The sequence below is a fragment of the Neoarius graeffei genome, chromosome 13 (genome assembly GCF_027579695.1).
Source record: "Neoarius graeffei isolate fNeoGra1 chromosome 13, fNeoGra1.pri, whole genome shotgun sequence".
In the NCBI taxonomy this organism is placed as follows: Eukaryota; Metazoa; Chordata; class Actinopteri; order Siluriformes; family Ariidae; genus Neoarius; species Neoarius graeffei.
The window spans coordinates 82,555,315-82,578,081 of NC_083581.1; the positions used below are offsets into that span (position 1 = coordinate 82,555,315).

The 22,767-nt window shown below is 41.3% G+C and overlaps 1 protein-coding gene across 1 annotated transcript in view; it reads left to right on the forward strand.

Moving 5' to 3' along the window:
• The window catches only part of LOC132897212 (beta-1,4 N-acetylgalactosaminyltransferase 1-like), a 62,045-nt gene extending 39,541 nt beyond the window's left edge, over positions 1-22,504 (forward strand). Inside the window, exons 6-10 of the mRNA XM_060938685.1 lie at positions 5,956-6,057; positions 6,155-6,342; positions 14,636-14,776; positions 21,860-22,097; positions 22,238-22,504. Of these exons, the coding sequence (XP_060794668.1) occupies positions 5,956-6,057; positions 6,155-6,342; positions 14,636-14,776; positions 21,860-22,097; positions 22,238-22,449 (881 nt within the window). The 3' untranslated portion in view covers positions 22,450-22,504. The remainder of the gene's footprint in view (positions 1-5,955; positions 6,058-6,154; positions 6,343-14,635; positions 14,777-21,859; positions 22,098-22,237) is intronic.
• Positions 22,505-22,767: the final 263 nt, after the last annotated feature.

Consider the following 22,767-nt stretch of genomic DNA (forward strand, 5'->3'; position numbering starts at 1 on the left):
TTGTACCTTTTTTTAAACAGATTTATATTTGCACTTTGTTTTATTTCTGTCTCCAGTCTGTTCCATAAAGTCACCCCACAGCTCGATACGCACATGCTTTTCATATTTGTTCGAACCTTTGGTTTTTTAAAATTTAGGTCTCCCCTTAGATTATATCCCCCCTCTCTCTCACTGAACATTCCTTGTATATTTTTTGGCAATAGATTATTTCTTGCTTTGTACATTATTTGTGCTGTTCTGAATTTGACCAGATCCATAAATTTCAACATGTGTGATTTTATGAATAGTGGGTTTGTGTGATCTCTGTATCCTGTTTTGTTTATTGTCCTTATTGCTCTTTTCTGTATTGTACATATCGGCTGCAGAGTGGTTTTGTAGGTGTTTCCCCAGACTTCGACACAATAAGTCAGATATGGCAAAAATAATGAGTAATATAGAGTATGCAAAGATTTACAATCAAGAATATATTTTGTTTTCCACAGAATTGCCGAGCACTTTGCCAGTTTTGCTCGTACGTATCCTACATGAGGTTTCCAGCAGACTTTAGGATCCAAAATCACACCAAGAAATTTAATTTCCTGTACCATTTCTATCTTAGTATTGTCTATTATCAATTCTACATTACAATCTATTTTATGTCTCCCAAACAACATAATCTTTGTTTTGCTTAGATTTAATGATAATTTATTTTTGTCAAACCATAGTTTTAGTTTATTTATTTCAGTTGTGATTATCTCTAAAGTCTGCTGCAAATTCTCACCGGAACAAAAAATATTGGTGTCATCTGCAAACAAAACAAATTTCAATTCTTGCGAAATTGTACATATGTCATTGATGTATATTATGAATAATTTCGGACCTAATATTGACCCCTGTGGTACCCCGCATGTAATGTTCATGAAATCAGATTTATGGTCACCTATCTGCACAAACTGTTGCCTGTTTCTTAGATAGCTCGACAGCCAGCTCCACCCAACTCCCCTAACACCACACTTTTCTAGTTTACTTAATAATATACTATGATCAATAGTATCGAATGCTTTTTTTAGGTCCACAAATACTCCAATTGCTATTTTTTTATTGTCTATACTTTTTGTGATTTCCTCTATTAGTTCCATTAGTGCCATCGATGTTGATCTGTCCGTTCTGAATCCATATTGACTGTCTGTAAGGAGGTTGTGTTTTTCAATGAATTTGTCCAGTCTATCTGAAAAAAGTTTTTCGAGTATTTTGGAGAATTGGGGGAGTAAAGAAACAGGCCTGTAGTTTGTGAAATGGTGTCTATCTCCGGTTTTAAACAATGGTATCACTTTTGCAATTTTCATTTTGTCTGGAAATGTACCTGATTGAAAAGATAAATTGCAGATGTGGGTGAGTGGTTTCACAATTCCCTCAATAACTGTCTTTACTGTTGACATGTCTATATCATTCCAGTCTGCAGAAGTTTTGTTTTTACATTTTCTTACAATTTGGATAATTTCTTCCTCATCAGTTGCAGTTAGAAAAATTGTACTTGGATTTCTGTCCCCCATATCTTCTATGTCCCCACATTGTGTTGTTTCGGGTTCCTTTATTTTTGCCGCTAAATCTGGTCCCACATTTACAAAGAATTGATTAAAACCATTCACCACATCCTCCATATTATTTATGGTCTTATCATTTACAGTGTAGTACTCTGGGTAATTTGTAGTTTTGGATCCATTTCTCACAATACCATTCAATACAGTCCATATACCTTTAATATTGTTTTTATTTTTCTCCACTAATTTATTATAATAGTCTTTCTTACATATCCTCATAATATTAGTTAATTTATTTTTATATTTTTTATATTTTTCCTCTGCCTCTATAGTTCGATGCTTTAAGAATTGTCTGTATAATATATTTTTCTTTTTGCAGGCGTTTTGTAGCCCCTTGGTGACCCACGGACTATTTGTATATTTATGTATATTGCTGTATTTCTTTATAGGACAATTTTTATTATATAGTTCATTGAATATTATTAAAAATTCCTCATATGCTTTATCAACATCTTTTTCTTTATAAACTACATTCCAGTCCTGTATTATTAAGTCATTTTTTAGTGCAATCATGGCTTCTTCAGTTTTCACTCTTATATATTTATAATTTTTAGTATCCTTTTTCTTGCTATAATTACAGTAATATACATTATAAATAGGTAGGTGGTCACTGATGTCTGTTAATAGTAGTCCACTCTCTATATTATTTTCCAGGATATTAGTAAATATATTATCTATTAAAGTGGTGCTGTGAGAAGTGATCCTGCTTGGTCTGGTAATAGTTGGGTACAGTCCCATACTTAACATTGAATTAATGAACTCTTCTGTCATTTTATGTTTCTTATGATTTAAGAGGTCGATGTTAAAATCACCACAGATGTACATGACCTTCTGAGTTGATTTTATAAACATACTTTCCATCCAATCTATAAAAACTTCTATGCTTGATCCAGGAGATCTGTATATACAGCTCACCATTATATTTTTCATTTTTTCACAGCATATTTCTATTGTAATACACTCCATCCAATCATCAACAGCTACCGTCATTTTATTATTAATTTTATATTCCAAACTATTATCAACATATATTGCCACTCCCCCTCCTCTTTTGTTCTTTCTATTGATATAATTTAATTCATACCCGTTCAGCTCAAGATCTACTCCCATCTCATCGTTGATCCAAGTTTCTGATATGGCTATTATATTGAATGGAGTATTGAACTGACTGAGATATTCCTTCATTTTATGGAAATTGGCATACAGACTTCTGATATTGAAATGAATAATTGATATCTTATTTCCGTCTCTGATCTTTGCATTGTATTGATATTCAGTGTAATACCGGCAGCTGATATTGATGTTGCTGAAAAGATTATTTTCCGGATCAATATTATTTTCCATATCTTGTGTTTTATGCTCAGTATAAAGGAAAGTGTCCAGTCCTTGTGTCATGATTGTAAACTGCTTTATTTGGCTCCCTCAGAATTTGTCCAGTTCCCCAATATCTCGGATGACCAAGATCTTGGCCTCTTCTGGAGATCCCCTCAACTTGATGAAAATCTTGCAGTTTTGTGTCCAAGTGTTTTGGATTTTCCCCTGTTTCCTTAGTAGTCTCGCCTTTTTTGCAATATCTGCATTTTTTTTGTTAAGTGCTCATTTAAAAACACATCTGAGCCTTTCAGTTTCTTCCCTTGTTTTAACAATTGCATCTTATGCTTTCTGTTGGCAAATCTCATTATTACAGCTGGTTTGCCTGTGTTGCTTCTCCGTGGGAGAGGGTGACATGCTTCGATGTTATTGCTTTTTACCTCTATACCCTTGGAGTGCAGGAATGCTAACACCTGTTTCTCCACAGAGTTAGCATCCTCCTCATTCAGCTCCTCTCCATCTCTTCTCGCCACTGCTCCAGCATATGAGCGGGGTTGAATTTGCAGTCCGGTCACAATGATGTCATTCATCCGGGTGTACTGCTCCAGCTCCTCCACTCGGTTCTCGAGAATGGCGATCCTCTTTGCCTTCTCTGAATTCTGCAGCCTCAGAGCTTTGACCTCTTCTACCAGGTCCAGGATGGTCTTCTGCTGCACCCTGACAGCAGAGATTTCTTCCCCCAGAAAGTCGAGGGATTTTTTAATATCATCTATCTCCTCGACCGTAGGAGCTTTCTTCGGGGGCATTGCGTTTGTTATTACGCGGCCCGTTCCTGCGCAACCTCTCGGCCCGCTCTCGCGCAGCCTCGCTCCCGCGCAACCTCTCGGCCCGCTCTCGCGCAACCTCTCGGCCCGCTCTCGCGCAGCCTCGCTCCCGCGCAACCTCTCGGCCCGCTCTCGCGCAGCCTCGCTCCCGCGCAACCTCTCGGCCCGCTCTCGCGCAACCTCTCGGCCCGCTCTCGCGCAGCCTCGCTCCCGCGCAACCTCTCGGCCCGCTCTCGCGCAACCTCTCGGCCCGCTCTCGCGCAGCCTCGCTCCCGCGCAACCTCTCGGCCCGCTCTCGCGCAACCTCTCGGCCCGCTCTCGCGCAGCCTCGCTCCCGCGCAACCTCTCGGCCCGCTCTCGCGCAACCTCTCGGCCCGCTCTCGCGCAGCCTCGCTCCCGCGCAACCTCTCGGCCCGCTCTCGCGCAACCTCTCGGCCCGCTCTCGCGCAGCCTCGCTCCCGCGCAACCTCTCGGCCCGCTCTCTTAAATGTGTCTTTTAAATATAATTTAAAAGACACAGCGTGATGGTGCCCCGCCCCCTACTTTCTTTTTAAAGCAGCACTTACTTCTGAAGCACTGTGAGCTTCACTAGAGGAGCTCTGCTCTTCTGCCATGATCAGAGATCTCAAACACGGAGGAGCGGAAAGGAATCGGAAACGTACGCGAGATTAGACCACATCCGCAAATTTAGGCATCTTAAAATGTTTTTATTAATGCCAAATAAAATATCCAGCACAAATTATATATGATAGACATAAATTAATAATTTATAAATTTTATTTTAAACACGTTTTTAGTTAGCGAGACTGCAGCTTATCACCTCTCCCGCATTGTGCACTCCCCCTCCCACCCGCACCCGCAATGAGCTTTCAAAATTTGTCCCGCGCTGCACTGCTTTGCGTCGGGTCCCGCGGGACTCCCGTGGGAGTGCAGGGCTCTATTTCTGATGTATGGATGATGTTCAGCATGATGATTTTTTTTAACCCCCCCAAATAAAGTTCACCTGATCTGCTTATAAATTTAAAGCTTGACGGCCTTTCAATTTCATAACTGGTGAAATTTAGTTCCCTCTGAAATTTGGTCATTGTGATATATGTTTATTTCTGTAATATCTCAAAAAAATATCAGGCCATTCTGTGGCTGGGAAGTTATTTAATTTGAGGGGATGAAAGCAAATAATGTGCATGAAATCGCTCGCTTCGCGCAGTCAAGCAGACAGAGGAAGTCCGTGTGTGCGCGCGCAGGTTTACCGTTGAGCGTGCACTGAGTTCCATCATTCTGTCGCTAAACGAACAGCTGATCACACCGAGGTGCTCGCTGACCGCCGATATTTATTAGCTTGGTCCTGTTTCCTTTCCTTTGTATATGACATAATGTCTTTTCTTGCTTTCCGTTACTGTAGTCGGTCTTTCACGTTTCATTCACACACTCGCGTCCTCCATTTTTCTCTCCTGTTTCAAATTTGTCCCACAATGCCTTGTGGGGCGGCATGGTGGTGTAGTGGTTAGTGCTGTCACCTCACAGCAAGAAGGTCTGGGTTCGAGCCCCGTGGCCGGCGAGGGCCTTTCTGTGCGGAGTTTGCATGTTCTCGCCGTGTCCGCGTGGGTTTCCTCCAGGTGCTCCGGTTTCCCCCACAGTCCAAAGACATGCAGGTTAGGTTAACTGGTGACTCTAAATTGAGCGTAGGTGTGAATGTGAGTGTGAATGGTTGTCTGTGTCTATGTGTCAGCCCTGTGATGACCTGGCGACTTGTCCAGGGTGAACCCCGCCTTTCACCCGTAGTCAGCTGGGATAGGCTCCAGCTTACCTGCGACCCTGTAGAACAGGATAAAGCGGCTACAGATAATGAGATGAGAGACAATGCCTTGCGCGAACAGGGAAAGCCCACCATGTGATGCATGACGTAGTATCTTGAACTGGGTCCTGGATGAAGCAGGGGAAAATAGCGGAGAATTTATGGCCGCGTGGAGCTAAATTTATTAATTGTTTAAAAAAAAACGAATAAAATTGGAAGTCTTTGATTTGAATTCGGTAGCTTTCGGTCCACTAAACAAAAATAACCGGGTGTCGGAGGGGAAAATTCTTTTTATGACCTACAGTTGAAAAATCTGAACAGCTTTAATGTCATTTTTGTAAATTAAAAAAAAAAAAGCCACTTTTTTCTGTAAATTTGTAGGGTTGTCTTACTAATGCCACTTCTTTGGATAACTAATCCTTCACCTTAATCTTTTATAAACCAGTGCAATTTGGGACTGATGGGTTCCAGGCAGCCTTCACCATTAAAATCCGCCATGAAATCACTCCTAAGCTCTATGATCCCGGACCCACTGGACCTAAAGGAGGTAATTCATACAGGTCCTGATATGTAATGATGCACATACAGTGTTTTCAAAATGATTAATATGTTTGTTTCTTTATTTTTTCCCCCTCCTCTTCTAGAATACAACATAAGCTCGCTTGTCACCATTGCTACAAAAACATTTCTGCGTTACGACAAGCTTCAGGATTTGATTGACAGCATTCGAAAGTTCTATCCAACGGTCACGATAGTTATAGCTGATGACAGCGAGCATCCGAAGCCTGTAACTGGCCCCTACGTAGAGCATTACACCATGCCTTTTAAAAAGGTAAAGAGTTTTGCTTGTCTAGAATGAATTTCAAAGGGTTACCATAAAATGGGTCGGATTAGCAGTGAATTTAATTGAATACATTTAATTTTAAAATGTCTCGTGCCTAATTTCACCTACCTGAATGAGGGATAGATGGCAAATAAATTAGAGACCTGATATTCAAAACAGTGTCAAAATACTGACTCAAATTACAAACTGTTTGTTTGCTCAAGTTTGACAAAGTGAAATAATTTTAATCAACTCCCAAATCAGTAACCATGCCGGTAGTCTCATTGCCTGTGGTCACAAGAAACTGATAAAGTCAAATTCACTGCCATGTCCATGCAATGCATCACACGCACACAGTACACGATGCTGCAAAATGGTGATCTAATCAAGTGCACAAGCCAACACGTAGTTTGTATAACGACGCATATACTAGGGATTGTGTAGTCTAGTCAACAAATAAATTCACTCGTCTTTGTTGTGGGGATGTCGACTAGTCTGGGCAGTGGAAAAATGGTGATTTAGACGGTAAGGATATGTAGGCAGACTGTATAGAGCACAGCTAAGAAAAGCTATAAAGAAATGTACTTTGTTGAAACAAGTCTCTCAGTATTGGAGCCCTACAGGAGTTTAGCAGAATAGCAATTTAAAAAAAATTCAAAGTCCTAATAGAAATAATTGAGATGTGCATGCATTGTCTCGGGGGAGCCCTTATCAAAAAAAATTGTACTTCAAGTTCATTTTATTAAGTCGACTTAAGTAAAGTTAAAGTATATTTCCTTAAGTACACTGATATCAATGTACTTGCAGTATACTTGTAAGTAAACTAACCTAATACTTCTTGGGACTAAATCGGCCCAATTTTAGTTTATAAAAAAAGTATACTTTAAGTCTAAGAGAAGTAAACTCTGAGTATACAACTATTATTTTGTACTGCAAGTAGACCAGAAGTAAACTTGTATACAACCCCGATTCCAAAAAAGTTGGGACAAAGTACAAATTGTAAATAAAAATGGAATGCAATGATCTGGAAGTTTCAAAATTCCATATTTTATTCAGAATAGAACATAGATGACCAATCAAATGTTTAAACTGAGAAAATGTATCATTTAAAGAGAAAAATTAGGTGATTTTTAAATTTCATGACAACAACACACCTCAAAAAAGTTGGGACAAGGCCATGTTTCCCACTGTGAGACATCCCCTTTTCTCTTTACAACAGTCTGTAAACGTCTGGGGACTGAGGAGACAAGTTGCTCAAGTTTAGGGATAGGAATGTTAACCCATTCTTGTCTAATGTAGGATTCTAGTTGCTCAACTGTCTTAGGTCTTTTTTGTCGTATCTTCCGTTTTATGATGCGCCAAATGTTTTCTATGGGTGAAAGATCTGGACTGCAGGCTGGCCAGTTCAGTACCCGGACCCTTCTTCTACACAGCCATGATGCTGTAATTGATGCAGTATGTGGTTTGGCATTGTCATGTTGGAAAATGCAAGATCTTCCCTGAAAGAGACGTCGTCTGGATGGGAGCATATGTTGTTCTAGAACCTGGATATACCTTTCAGCATTGATGGTGTCTTTCCAGATGTGTAAGCTGCCCATGCCACACGCACTAATGCAACCCCGTACCATCAGAGATGCAGGCTTCTGAACTGAGCGCCGATAACAACTCGGGTCGTCCTTCTCCTCTTTAGTCCGAATGACACGGCGTCCCTGATTTCCATAAAGAACTTCACATTTTGATTCGTCTGACCACAGAACAGTTTTCCACTTTGCCACAGTCCATTTTAAATGAGCCTTGGCCCAGAGAAGACGTCTGCGCTTCTGGATTATGTTTAGATACGGCTTCTTCTTTGAACTATAGAGTTTTAGCTGGCAACGGCGGATGGCACGGTGAATTGTGTTCACAGATAATGTTCTCTGGAAATATTCCTGAGCCCATTTTGTGATTTCCAATACAGAAGCATGCCTGTATGTGATGCAGTGCCGTCTAAGGGCCCGAAGATCACGGGCACCCAGTATGGTTTTCCGGCCTTGACCCTTACGCACAGAGATTCTTCCAGATTCTCTGAATCTTTTGATGATATTATGCACTGTAGATGATGATATGTTCAAACTCTTTGCAATTTTACACTGTCGAACTCCTTTCTGATATTGCTCCACTATTTGTCGGTGCAGAATTAGGGGGATTGGTGATCCTCTTCCCATCTTTACTTCTGAGAGCCGCTGCCACTCCAAGATGCTCTTTTTATACCCAGTCATGTTAATGACCTATTGACAATTGACCTAATGAGTTGCAATTTGGTCCTCCAGCTGTTCCTTTTTTGTACCTTTAACTTTTCCAGCCTCTTATTGCCCCTGTCCCAACTTTTTTGAGACGTGTTGCTGTCATGAAATTTCAAATGAGCCAATATTTGGCATGAAATTTCAAAATGTCTCACTTTCGACATTTGATATGTTGTCTATGTTCTATTGTGAATACAATATCAGTTTTTGAGATTTGTAAATTATTGCATTCCATTTTTATTTACAATTTGTACTTTGTCCCGACTTTTTTGGAATCGGGGTTGTACTAATAGTTTACTAGTTCTATACTTGTAGTCCACTCTTTAGTTTACAAAAGCATACTTCATAGGATACTACTATGAGTTGACCTTGTTTTATACTTTTAGTCCACGTTTTAGTTTATAAAAGTATACTTTAGAGCATATTGGAAATATACTATTAGTTACTGGTTATATACATCTAGTCTATGCTTTAGTTTTGAAGTACACTGCAATTACCCTTCTAGGTATACTATTAGTTTTCTAGCCCTAACCCTTACCTCATGCACACTACCAGTAGACAACTCAAGTGTTTTGTACCTTAAGTTACAGTGAAGTTATAAAGGTAAGAATGCAGATTTAAAAGATGGGATTTAAAACATGCTGCCATATAAAGAAGTATTTTATAGGCTACTATTAAAAGGATAAGCACAACTACAGGGCAAGTCCACTTAAACATAAGGCACAAATATTTTAATACTTTATTGCACTTTTGTTAAGTATATCTTGATCAAAATTTTAAGTATAAGCTTAATATACTTAGACTTTTCAATATACTTTTTCAGTATAGGCCAAGTATACTTATGTATAACTTTATTAAGTACTGTATATCTCTAAGTAAATAAAACGTAAACTGAAAGCATACTCTTTTTATTTTTAGTTTAAAAGAAGTATACTACTGTAGAGGCACACCTGAATACACTTCTTTTTTGTAAGGGAGGGGGTGGAGCGCAAGCAGCAGTATTGAACATGGGAAAGGGTGACGTTAAATCTGCAGTCTGCTGCGTAAGACTACACTGGAAAAGTCTTCCTGCTATAATGAACCATTATTAGTTTGCATGAAATGTCTCTCGCACACACTCTCTTAATCCCGTTCCTACTTGCTCCTGAAGGAACTTCGCCCACAGTTATTTGTCATCCTTCAATACTAAATAAAATTTCAGTAAAACCTTGCACCGTGGCGGCTTTGGCCAGCGCTGTGTAAAAGTTACATCTCGTTATTCATCCCTAGTTAAGAGTCCGATCCAGACTAGCTTTTTTTTTTTTCCCCCAGAGGCCAGATTTGAACATGATTGAAAATCCATCCAGACAACGCAGTTGAACCCATACTAGTACAAACTACAAGTAAAAAATTGTCATCGTGCAACCCCTAACATACAGTCACGAGGAAAAGAAAGTACACCCCCTTTCAATTCTATATTTTTATATATTATAGACATATAAGCGTTCTGCTGGGAAATGCACCACTCGTATTTTTCATATGTGCTCCATCTGGGAGATGGAGAACCAAAACCGTGACACAAGTCTCTAATATATGTCTTTCTTTGGTATGGTATTCTTTCTTTTCCCCATGAATGTACTGTATGCTCAGGTACCAGTTTATTTGATTACCTTATCTTATTCAAACGTTCGCTGGCCATTTTATCAGCTACACCATCATACACCATCATATAAGGATACAATGCTTCAGTCAGGCTCTACATTTGAGATCAAGTGATATTTGGGTTGCTAAAAACCCCGTTTAGCTCATTTAAATACAAGTTAGCATGGCCTCCACAAACTGTAGCATTCATTTTTGCCAGTAGCTGCTAGCTACATGCTGACTAATTATTTAAAGTGTGTGTTTTAGTCTATTCATGCTAGTTCCGGGTTCGCCGGTTTACTAGCCCGTTACAGACTTTATCTTGAGATTAATGGTTATGTTTTTATCTCTGCTTCACTGCTTTTGATATAACATTAACTGCTTCCATTCCGAACCTGTCTTTGTTGCAGACATTTAAATGTACTGATGCATGTTGGTTGATGATCTTCATTTTAAAATTCATTTAAGGTTTAAAGGTAGACTGCCTTTCAGATTTTTCAAGTGTAGGTTACAAAAAGAATTTTCCCTGACACCCACTTATTTTTAGTGGTCCAAAAGCTACTGAATTTGAGTCACAGACTTCCAGTTTTATTTTTATTTTTTTAAATAGAACGATTAATGAATTAAAGGCCACGTGGCCCTAAATTCGCCGCTATTTTTTTCCTGCTTCAGCATAACCCAATTCAAGATACTACGTTATGCATTGTGTGGTGGGCTTTACCCGTTCATGCAAGGCATTGTGGGATACAAATTTGAATCAGGAGAGAAAAACGGAGGACGTGAGTGTGCGAATGAAACATGAAAGACCGACTACAGTAACGGAAAGCGAGAAGAAAAGACATTGTTTTATATGAAGGAAAGGAACACAGGACCAAACTAATAATAAATATTGGCAGTCAGCGAGCACCTCGGTGTGATCAGCTGATCGTTTAGCGACAGAATGATGGAACGGTCAAAGGTACAGTGCCTTGCAAAAGTATTCATCCCCCTTGTTTGTCCTGTTTTGTTGCATTACAAGCTGGAATTAAAATGGATTTTTGGAGGGTTAGCACCATTTGATTTACAAAAAATGCCTACCACTTTAAAGGTGCACATTGTTGTTTTGTTGTGACACAAACAATAAGATGGAAAAAAAAACAGAAATCTGGAGTGTGCATAGGTATTCACCCCCCAAAATCAATACTTTGTAGAGCCACCTTTTGCTACAATTACAGCTGCAAGTCTCTTGGGCTATGTCTCTATTAGTTTAACACATCTAGCCACTGGGATTTTTGCCCATTCTTCAAGGCAAAACTGCTCCGACTTCAGGTTAGATGGGTTGTGTTGGTGTACAGCAATCTTCAAGTTATGCCACAGACTCTCAATTGGATTGAGGTCTGGGCTTTGACTAGGACATTCCAAAACATTTAAATGTTTCCCTTTAAACAACTCCAGTGTAGCTTTAGCAGTATGTTTAGGGTCTGCTAGACCGTGAACCTTCGTTCCAGTCTGAAACCTCTGGCTGGCTCAAACAGGTTTTCCTCCAGAATTGCCCTGTATTTAGTGCCATCCACCTTTCCTTCAGTCCTGACCAGCTTTCCTGTCCCTGCAGATGAAAAACATCCCCACAGCATGATGCTGCCACCACCATGCTTCACTGTAGGAATGGTGTTCTCAGGCTGTTGGGTTTGCGCCACACATGGCATTTCCCCTGATGGACAAAAAGTTACATTTTTGTCTCATTTGGCCAGAGAATCTTCTTCCATGTGTTTGGGGAGTCTGCCACATGCTGCTGGGCAAACTCCAAGTGTGAGGGGTTTTTTAAAGCAATTTTTTTTCTTTTTTTTTCTGGCCACTCTTCCATAAAGTCCCGCTCTGTGGAGTGTACAGCTAAAAGTCGTCCTATGGACAGATGCTCCCATCTCCACTGTGGATCTTTGCAGCTTCTTTGGTGTCTTTGTTGCATCTCTGATCAATGCCCTTCTTGACCGGTCTGTGAGTTTTGGTGGACGGTCTTCTCTTGTCAGGTTTGTAGTGGTGCCATATTCTTTCCATTTTGCTATAATGGATTTAATGGTGCTCCATGGGATATTCAAAGTTTGGGATATTTTTTATAACCCAACCCTGATCTATTCTTCTCCACAACTTTGTCTCTGACCTGTTTGGAGGCTCCTTGGTTTTCATGTTGCTTGCTTAGTAGTGTTGCAGAGTCAGGGTCTTTCCAGAACAGGTTGATTTATACAGACATCATGTGACAGATCATGTGACACTTTGATTGCACACAGGTGGATCTTAATCAACTAATTATGTGTCTTATGAAGTGAATTGGTTGGAGCAGCTCTTATTTAGGGATTTCGGGGGGGGGGGGGGGGGTAATACGTATGCACACTCCAGATTTCTGTTTTTTCATCTTAATTATTGTGTGTCTCACAATAAAACAACAATTTTCACCTTTTAAAGTGGTAGGCATTTTGTGTAAATCAAATGGTGCTCCCTCCAAAAATCCATTTTAATTCCAGCTTGGAATGCGACAAAACAGGACAAACACCACGGGGGATGAATAGTTTTTGCAAGACACTGTAAACCTGTAGATGGCAGTAATGCAACACTGTGGATGCCAGCTGCTGTAAAACCTAAAAGAAGAAGAAGGAGGTAAACCTGTGCATGCGCACATGGACTTCCTCTGTCTGCTTGACTGCACGAAGCAAGAGATTTCATGCACACTATTTGCTTTAATCCCCTCAAATTAAATAACTTCCCAGCCACAGAATGGCCTGGTTTTTTGTGCAGGGATGAGAATTTTCCGCCGATTGGCGGATTTCCGACTTTTTCAGACCAAAATGATCGTTTTTGAGATCGATGTAAATCCGTTGAGAAATTTTTTTTTTTTTTTTTTGGGGGGGGGATGATTAACAATCTGTGGTCACCTTATAACGCAGACATCCCAAGTCTCCCGGAAGTTCCGGGAGTCTCCTGCATATTGATAGAAGCGAGCAAGAGCGTGCGCGCGCATCTTAGAATGTGCGCGCGCGAGGGAGACTGTATGCAGTGTTGCCAGATACTGCTGACGTTTTCCAGCCCAAAATATGTTCAAAACCCCGCCAAAATGCACTTAAAAGCACCCAATCTGGCAACACTGCCTGTGTGCCTGTTCATGTAGCGCATGCCAGACAAAGAGCATCTTGATTGGCTTATTTTGCTGAGTAACCCAATCAGCTTTCGGTGTGGGTGGGCTTTTATCTCTTTTCTCAAGGACCGGAGTTTGAGTCAGTGCAGCCTACAGGATCGGCATGGCAGAGAGAGCGCGCGCGCCCCCAGAAATGCATATCAAGTACACGTCATATATAAGTGTGTATCTTTTTATAAATGGGGTTAGCTTATCTAATGTAGCATGTTGGGGAGAATCATAGTCTCATATCTATATTTCTGATAAAATTTTAGGTATGATACCGTGTATAACTCTCCTACTTATTGCTCATTTCATAGGGAGACGGAATTGCTGGTATGTGCCGTGCGGGAGCGTCTGCCCAAATTTTTTAGGCTGAGATGAACTTATAGTTTTTGATTTAAAAAAAATTTCCAATATGTAATGCCAATTGTACATGCCTGTTCTTTAATTCAAAATCACCATCTTGATCTTCAGATTGCCCGTATGGTATCTGTATTACATTACACAACATCCTGTCCAGATAAAACCTAGTTAGTACACACAGCAGTTGAAAGGGAAGTGATGAGTGATGTTGAATGCTGCCTGCTTAATATGCAAGAGCTCCTGCTACCATGATAACATCAGAAGAAAGCTTAAGAGAATTATATGATAGAAGTTTTTTCTGGTTTGCACTTCATTTTAAAGGATTAGAGTATTCAAAGATGAATCACAAAAATGCAGAAATATAATACTGTAGAGCTCGTTTATATTAAAAGGTGCATTGATTTTTTGAAATAATCAAATGTGAATTGATTAAAAACAAGTCTCTTGTACCGTATTAATCATTTTCACCTGGGAGTCCACCAAGAAGGGGAATTTATTTCCAAATACACTGCAAATTTTTGCTGATAAAATTAATGGTTTTGGGGTAAAAAAAATATATAGCCAAGAATAATTAGCCCCATGGGCCCCCCCGTGCCCCGCCCCGGTTTTTTCAGACTTTTAAAATATTTTTCATTCTTATCCCTGTTTGTGACGCATTACAGAAATAAACATGTATCACAATGACCACATTTCAGAGAAAACTAAATTTCACTGATTTTATGAAATCGAAAGGCTGTCTAGCTTTAAGATTGATTGATTTGTTTGAAAAGGATAGCATTTTGACATGCATTAAATATTTTTTGACCAGGTTGTCCGTGTAGTTCTTGTGAAGGGAACAAATGTTTCAATACTTGCTGAACATAACTGACCTTTTTAAACTTTCCAACAGGGCTGGTTTGCTGGACGTAATCTCGCAGTGTCTCAGGTGACGACCAAGTATGTGCTATGGGTGGATGACGACTTTATCTTCACCTCGAACACGAGGTTGGAGAAAATGGTAGATGTGTTAGAGCGCACCAGTTTAGACCTGGTAAGAGGAACACTTTATTTATTTATTTATTTATTTTGCACTTTGCCTTTGCCTCTGGGTTATGCTAATAACCTAAGTCAGCTTGGTCATAACAAACCTTTTTTGAATTGTTGCAATTTGTTTACATTCTCCATCAGCAAAGCAGCAGTGTGCAAGCAAGTGCTCATGTTCAAGTCAATTCAACCATAGCTGCTTTGTTTCTCACACTTTTTTTTGTCCTTTCTTTCAACTGATGCTTGTGTGCACAGGTGTTATATCCTGTCATTGTGCAGCCTCCCTGCAGTAAAGTGCTGATAATTTCACTGAATCACTAAATAATTCAAAATGGTTGTTCCATTTTGAAAAATGTTCACGGTATGATTCCTGGTTGCACTGTTTGTAAAAAAAAAAAAAACATTGGTTCCTGTTCACCTGCTCGAATGTCCAGTGTGAGGAAAGCATCAAGAAAATGTACGTTGCACTCACACTCAGTGTTTCAAGCAGTTTCGTGCTTTTCGTCTCCCAAAGATCTTTATGCTACTGCTGCAAGATTTTTTCTGTCTTGCACTCCTCCCTTTAAACTGCATTTACAACATCTGTTAAATGTCATTGTCATTTAATGCACCTCCTTGTAGTTATAAAAGAAGTTGTCTTTATTTTTGTCACATGTACACTCAAGCACAGTGAAGGTCCTCCTCTGCATTTCACCCATTTGAAGCAGCGAACACACGTGAGCAATGAGCACACGCACATACCCAGAGCAGTGGGCAGCTATGCTACAGCACCTGGGGAGTAGTTAAGGGTTAGGTGCCTTGCTCAAGGGCACTTCAACCAGTGTTGTAGTCAAGTCACTAAACCTCGAGTCCAGTCTCGAGTCCCCAGTGTTCAAGTCCAAGTCATTAAAAAAAATTCCGAGTCGAGTCCACTATTGATCCAAGTTGAGTCCGAGAACAAGACTCCAACCGCACCATTTGACGGTGGCTGTTTCAGCACCATTAACATGAGTTTGTTCCTGAACATGACGTATAAACAGGTGAATGTGCTTCTCTTTATCAGGGAGTGTGAAGTATTCGGTCAGAGATGGTTGGGAGACGGATGTAAGTGCAGAAGGTGTGTTTATTAATACAAGTGAAGACGGTAAACAATCCAGAACGGCAGGCAAAATTGTAAAACGGCGCAACAGGCAATAGATCGAGTGAGGCACAAACAGGCTATCGTAGACTCGGCAGAACCAAAGACAAGAAACCACAAATCAGGGATCAGGAAATAAGGCTTGGTAATGTGTCAGCAACGCAATTTAATACTTTGCAAAGTAAGAGTGTTTTCACAGTTTTTATACAGGTGCACTGATTGCGCCTTAATCCTGTGCAGGTGTGAGTCGTTTACATGAGAGTCCGCTTGTGACGCGTGCGCTGTCCGGAGTGCGCCCGAAAGTGTATCTGATGCACGTGCCAAGACACACAGGTGTGACACTCTTGCACGAAATTGGTACAAAAATTAATGTAGATATAAATATCTTGTGCCAAATTATTATGGCATGTTACAAAAAAATAAAGAAAAAAATCAGAGCCCTAGTCTCCAATTTACAAGTTTGAATGCAGTTAATGCACACATCCGAGTCACCAGTGCTCAAGTCCAAGTCGAGTTACGAGTCCTTAAAATCAGGGCACGAGTTAGACTAGAGTACTGCAAGCCTGACTTTAGCCATGATACAGAGGGAGGGGAAAGTGCTGTTCATTCACTGATCTCCCTTCACATTTTCCTGGCAGTCTTGGGAATCAAACCGATGACCCTTTGGGCCCAGGCCTGCTTCTCTAACCTTCAGGCCATGGATTATATTATGATCTGCAAAACAGACCATTTCCTTTTCCATCCCGTTACATAAACATGATGTCAATTAATGCTTATGTATGTACATTATCAAAAATTTAATTCTATACATGGGATTTCAGCTGCTGCTGCTACTGTCATTCTTGCTTGCTAACTACAGTCGTTTGTACAAATGCTTTTGTGACTGAAACGTTGCATATAATTGAATGTCCATCATCATCCCATATAATCCCCTCAAGGGGGGGGTTGGGTTTCCGTATAGCCACTCTCCATTTTTGTCGATCACTCACTCATCCTGGTCGGGTCAATCTGCTGAGCATCCTCTTTGAGATCCCCCCCCCATCTTTTCTTTGAGTGTCCTCTGGTTCTCTTCCCTATCTCTGTTCTTTCTGCTACCCATCTAATTATTTCTGATGGATCTCTTCTCTTTGTGTCCATACCACCAAAGTCTGCTCTCTTGTATCTTCTCTCTCAACTGTCTAACTTTTGTTCTTTCTCTGATGGTCTTTATAGCTCTGAGGAACCTCATCTCTGCTACCTCTAGTCTGTTGAGTTGGTTCTTCTTCACTGGTCATACTTCTGCTCCAGAGAGTAGGGTTGGTCTTACTATTGTTTTGGTACACTCTACTTTTCAGTCTCTCTTGGAAGTCCTTTTGTCATAAACCACTCCCCCAACTCTCCTCCTTGGATTTCACATTCCAACGCTCCGTTGTTCTGGATCCAACCACCGAGATACTTAAAGGCAGTGGTCTCAGCAAGTTGGTGCTCTCCTACCCTGATGGTCCACTGGGGCTGGGAGTGAGGGTTGTTTTGATACTTTCATTACTTCCATTTTGGCTTTGCTCATCTTCATCCCATGTGCTGTCAATTTGTCATACCAGATGGAGACCATTTCCTGGAGTTCTTCACTGTTGGTACTCTGGGCAATATTGTCTGTGTATATGATTTTACCCATTCTCTCAGTTGGGATGCTGTGGCTGATGTAATCCATAATTAGAGTTTAGATTAGATTAGATTGAACTTTTATTGATCCCTTTGGGAGGGTTTCCTCAGGGAAATTAAGATTCCAGCAGCATCTCGTCTCATCCGCTTATCCGGGGCCGGATCGCGGAGGCAGCAGTCTAAGCATGGAAGCCCAAATTTCCCTCTCCCCAGATACCTCGGTCAGCTCCTTGGGAAGAACACCGAGGCATTCCCAGGCCAGCCGAGAGACATAGTCCCTCCAGCGTGTCCTGGGTCTTCCCCGGGGCCTCCTCCTGGGGGGACATGCCTGGAACACCTCCCCAGGGAGGTGTCCAGGAGGCGTCCAGGAGGCATCCGAAAGAGATGCCCAAGCCACCTCAGCTGATTCCTCTCGATGTGGAGGAGCAGCGGCTCTACTCCGAGCTCCTCCCGAGTGACTGTGCTTCTCACCCTATCTCTAAGGGAGCATCTCATTATCTCTAGCCGCTTTATCCTGTTCTACAGGGTCGCAGGCAAGCTGGAGCCTATCCCAGCTGACTACGGGCGAAAGGCGGGGTACACCCTGGACAAGTCGCCAGGTCATCACAGGGCTGACACATAGACACAGACAACCATTCACACCTATGGTCAATTTAGAGTCACCAGTTAACCTAACCTGCATGTCTTTGGACTGTGGGGGAAACCGGAGCACCCGGAGGAAACCCACGCGGACACGGGGAGAACATGCAAACTCCACACAGAAAGGCCCTCGCCGGCCACGGGGCTCGAACCCGGACCTTCTTGCTGTGAGGCGACAGCGCTAACCACTACGCCACCGTGCTGCCCAGCAGGAGAGATATTGCACTTTATATTGCACATTATATTACACATTTGTCTGGTATTGTTTATTGTTAGGCTAGGCTACTGCTCCTTTCTGTCCTCCCGTTACCCCTCCTCCCCCCCAGAGAGGAGTTGTACAGTCTGATGACGTGAGGGACAAAGGAGTTTTTAAGTCTGTTCGTCCTGCACTTGGGAAGGAGCATTCTGTCACTGAACAGGCTCCTCTGGTTGCTGATGACGGTGCGCAGAAGGTGACTGGCATCATCCATGATGTTCAATAGTTTGTCCATAGACCTCTTCTCCACCACTGTTACCAGAGAGTCCAGATTCATGCCGACCACAGAGCCGGCCCGCCTGATCAGTTTGTCCAGCCTGGATGTGTCCTTGGATGTGCTGCCCCCCCAGCACACCACAGTGTAAAACAGGACACTGGCAACCACAGACTGATAGAACATCCACAGGAGTTTCCTGCAGATGTTAAAGGACCGCAGCCTCCTAAGGAAGTATAGCCTGCTCTGTCCCTTCCTGTATAAGTGATTTGGTGTTGCAAGTCCAGTCCAGCTTGCTGTCCAGCCACAGCCCGAGGTACTTGTAGGTATCCACAGCCTCCACCTCGACTCCCTCTCTTATGATAAATAAGAGGACTTGGTGCTGATCCTTGATGTAGGCCCACCTTCACTTCTTTGAAAGGGTTTCTCAAGCCAAAACAGGTTCTTCTTTTTGGTCTCTGGGGTTCTGTAGAGAGCTAAAACCATCTGAACCAGCTCTTCTGGGACACTGTAGTGTCCCCAGACTGGGGATATCATCCCTTTGTTGATCTTGTCATAGGCTTTCTCCTGTCCAAGAAAGCCCAGAAGCTATCTTTGCCATGTTATAGTTTTCTTTATATGATTTGCCTGGCCACAAACAGAGCATCAACTGTACCTCTGCCTTTTCTAAAATCAAACTGCTGTTCTCTGATTTGGCATGCCACTATATCTTTTATTCTTTTGTCCAGGATTCTCTCCAGACATTTCATTGCTACTGAATGTCCTATTATAGAATTAATAATTATAATCTGACTTGATTACAATGTAGTGTAGGTGTAATTAATGATTATGGATGTGTAGATTGGTATCAAATGATCACTCTTTAATAATTACATGAAATCAGTCTCATTAAATTTGAAGGTTAATAGTTAAAATGAGTCAATCCTATTGAATCGTTTAATTTGACTCATTTGAATTGAATCATACCATAGAATCAGTCTCATTGAATTGGTTGAAGTGAATCATTCAGTGAATCATTTAGTGAATCGTTCAATGAATCATTTAGTGAATCAAGTGAATCATTTAGTGAATCAATTGAAGAATCGTTTAAAATTTGATAATTCAAATTTTATCACTTACCAAACTGCATCTAATTAATTATTCATACACCTTAGGAGTTCTTTGACAATGTGGGCGACTTCAAGTATTTAGAACAACAGACAATGACACAATTTCAATAATAATGTTTATTATTAAAAAGATAATAAAAATTGTAACAAAAAGAAAAGGAAAAATTTGAACAATCTAATAGCAGCAGAATTGAAGTCTTCTGTAAACAGTGTGTGTGTGTGTGTGTGTGTGTGTGTGTGTGTGTGTGTGAGAGAGAGAGAAAAGGGAGAGAGAGACCTGGGCTCTCTCTCGAAGTTGGAATGCGTCCGTACCAGGACGTGCTATCTGCAATCTTGGAGGAGGGGAATCCTCAAAGTTTAGTGAGCACGTGTGTGTGTGTAAGCAGTTTTAGCTTGTGAGCTAACAGAACAAAAGAATTTCTAACTAGCCATGTGCTTCCAGGCCTAGTGTGTAAAAGCTGAAGGCTTTAATTAAAATTAAACATTCAAACAGTCATCTGTAGTTTATATGGCTTTAAATGTAAACAGGAGAATTACTATCAAGGTTGAATTAAACTCAGGGCTTATGATGTTTATCTAATACTGAGATACAGGACCACGTGTTCAAACTTGGTGTGTGAAGGCAGGGCCCAGATCTGCTCCTTGGAGAACAAAGGAGCTGGCTCTGCTTTGCTATCTAAAACACGTGTGAGGCCCAGTGGAAGGGAAACTTTCCAGCCAGCCAACTCTCTTAACTTCCTAGTATTACCCGAGTTACTGAAATCTTAATGAGATCAAGATGAGTGAGTAATGAATTTAGGATGTTAAAAGGAGAGAGAGAGAGAGAGAGAGCATGCAACTTATGGATTAACCAATTTTTAAATCAACAAACAAATGATAGAGAACCAAGATTCAGTGTATACACTTCATTTAACTTCATACAACTTCACTTCTTACTAATTCCTAAGACTTAAACTTCTGTTTGCCCAATGCCTTTTCTTACTGCAGAGGAAGTTTGTCTTCTGTCTGAAGTTGGAGGCTCGAGGAAGTTGCGCGCGCTTCCTGAGGTCAGAAGTCTTCGGTGAGGGAGAGAGAAGTTCTGAAGCTTTCTTTGGTGATCTTCGTAGTTGATAAGACAAAGTCTTTGTTCAACACCGTGCACGGATTTAAAAGAAAGAAAAGAGAAGAGCTCTTTTCGCAGCCGCGTACGCGTTTAAAAGACAAGTGATACTTGCAAACCGGTTAATAACTCGCTTGAGTTGATGATCGCATGTTTCCGATATCTACTTTGATCAGGAGCAGATTAAAGAAGGAAACGCGCTGTTTAGACGTCTGATGGTGAGTTCTCTTTATCTGGTCAGTCTCGTTCAGAGTCCGACGTGAAAGAGCAAAGATGGCTGTGTTCCAAGTCCTTTTGTTGAAACCTGAGGAATGTGTACGTGATCCCGCCCAGGCGTGACGTAGTCAACACGGAAGTTGCCTGGGAATTGTAGTTCTGACACAAGATGGCGGCATGATACCTACAGTAGCTTAAATTTTTTTCATTTTGGCTGAACATAAGATCATTTGCAGGTTTGTGAAATGTCTTCATGAATCAAAACCTCAAAACAAATGAATTAATTGCTACCAACAAGAGCAAGTATGCTCAAGACCCTACAACAAGATGTCCACACAATGTTTCTCTGCTTGAAAGTGACCCTTCTCTACATTTCATTCACTGTAGTGTAAGTGGGGCAGCATGGTGGGGTCATGGTTAGCACTGTTGCCTCACAACAAGAAGGTTCTGGGTTCAAGCCCAGTGGCTGACAAGGGCCTTTCTGTGTGGAGTTCGCATGTTCTCCCTGTGTCTGTGTGGGTTTCCTCCGGATGCTCCGGTTTCCCCCACAGTCCAAAGACATGCAGATTAGGCTAATTGGTGACTCTACATTGACCGTAAATGTGAATGGTTGGTTGCCTCTATGTGTCAACCCTACGATGATCTGGTGACTTGTCCAGGGTGTACCCTGCCTCTTGCCCATAGTCAGCTGGGATAGGCTCCAGCTTGCCTGCGACCTTGCACAGAATAAGCAGTTAGGGATAATGGATGGATGTAGTGTAAGTGTGTGGTTTTTGTGTGTGTTTTTGCATGCACCCAGGTGGGAGGGGCAGTCAGGGAGGTGACAGGATACACCGCCAACTACCGCCATATCATTTCGACAGAAAAAGGTGGAGAAGACGGAGACTGTTTACACATGAGGAGGGGCTTCCATCATACCCTTGAAGGTTTTCCTAATTGTGTGGTCGCGGATGCTGTAATCAATTTCTTCATGGCGCGTACCGACAAGGTGTGGCAAGTGGGCTTTGACCCTCGTCTGGCACGGGTTGCACACCTAGGTAAGCATTTTCATGTCGATTTAAAAATTTATCACATTTATTTGTTGTTTATTATTATCTACAATGTCCGATGTGATGCTGTTGATTTAGTGGCTGGGAAGGTTTCCTTTTATGCTCATGAATATCTCCTTCCATTCTAGAGTTTTTTGTTGATGGCCTTGGTATTCTTCATGTGGGTTCCTGTGATGATGTTATAGTCAACCATGCATCCAAGATCAAAGGAATGTTGCCGTGGGGACAATCGGAAACCGATAAGGTCTATTCCAAGTTCCGTTATGCCAGCTATTCAAGCAACCAGAATGCTCTTTTTTACTTCAAGAACCACTTCAAATGCCTGACCAGTAATAACTAACTGTGATCCTAAACTTTTTTGCACTATTCAGTGTGCCTTGCCTATTAAATGTATTGTGCCTAATTAGATTTTCTCTTTAGACTTCTTTAAGTCATCACATTATATGGAAATTTGAGGACCAAACATGGCCATGTGAGTAAATAACTCCTACACCATACAAATGAGATCAGAAGTTTACATACACTCATCATGGACATGAATAAACTTTCAGTGGTTTCTTTGAATTGTTCTTTTTCTGGAGAATTATTGTGCAACATATGGCTTTAATAAGCCCTGTGATGACCTGGTGACTTGTCCAGGGTGTACCCCGCCTTTCGC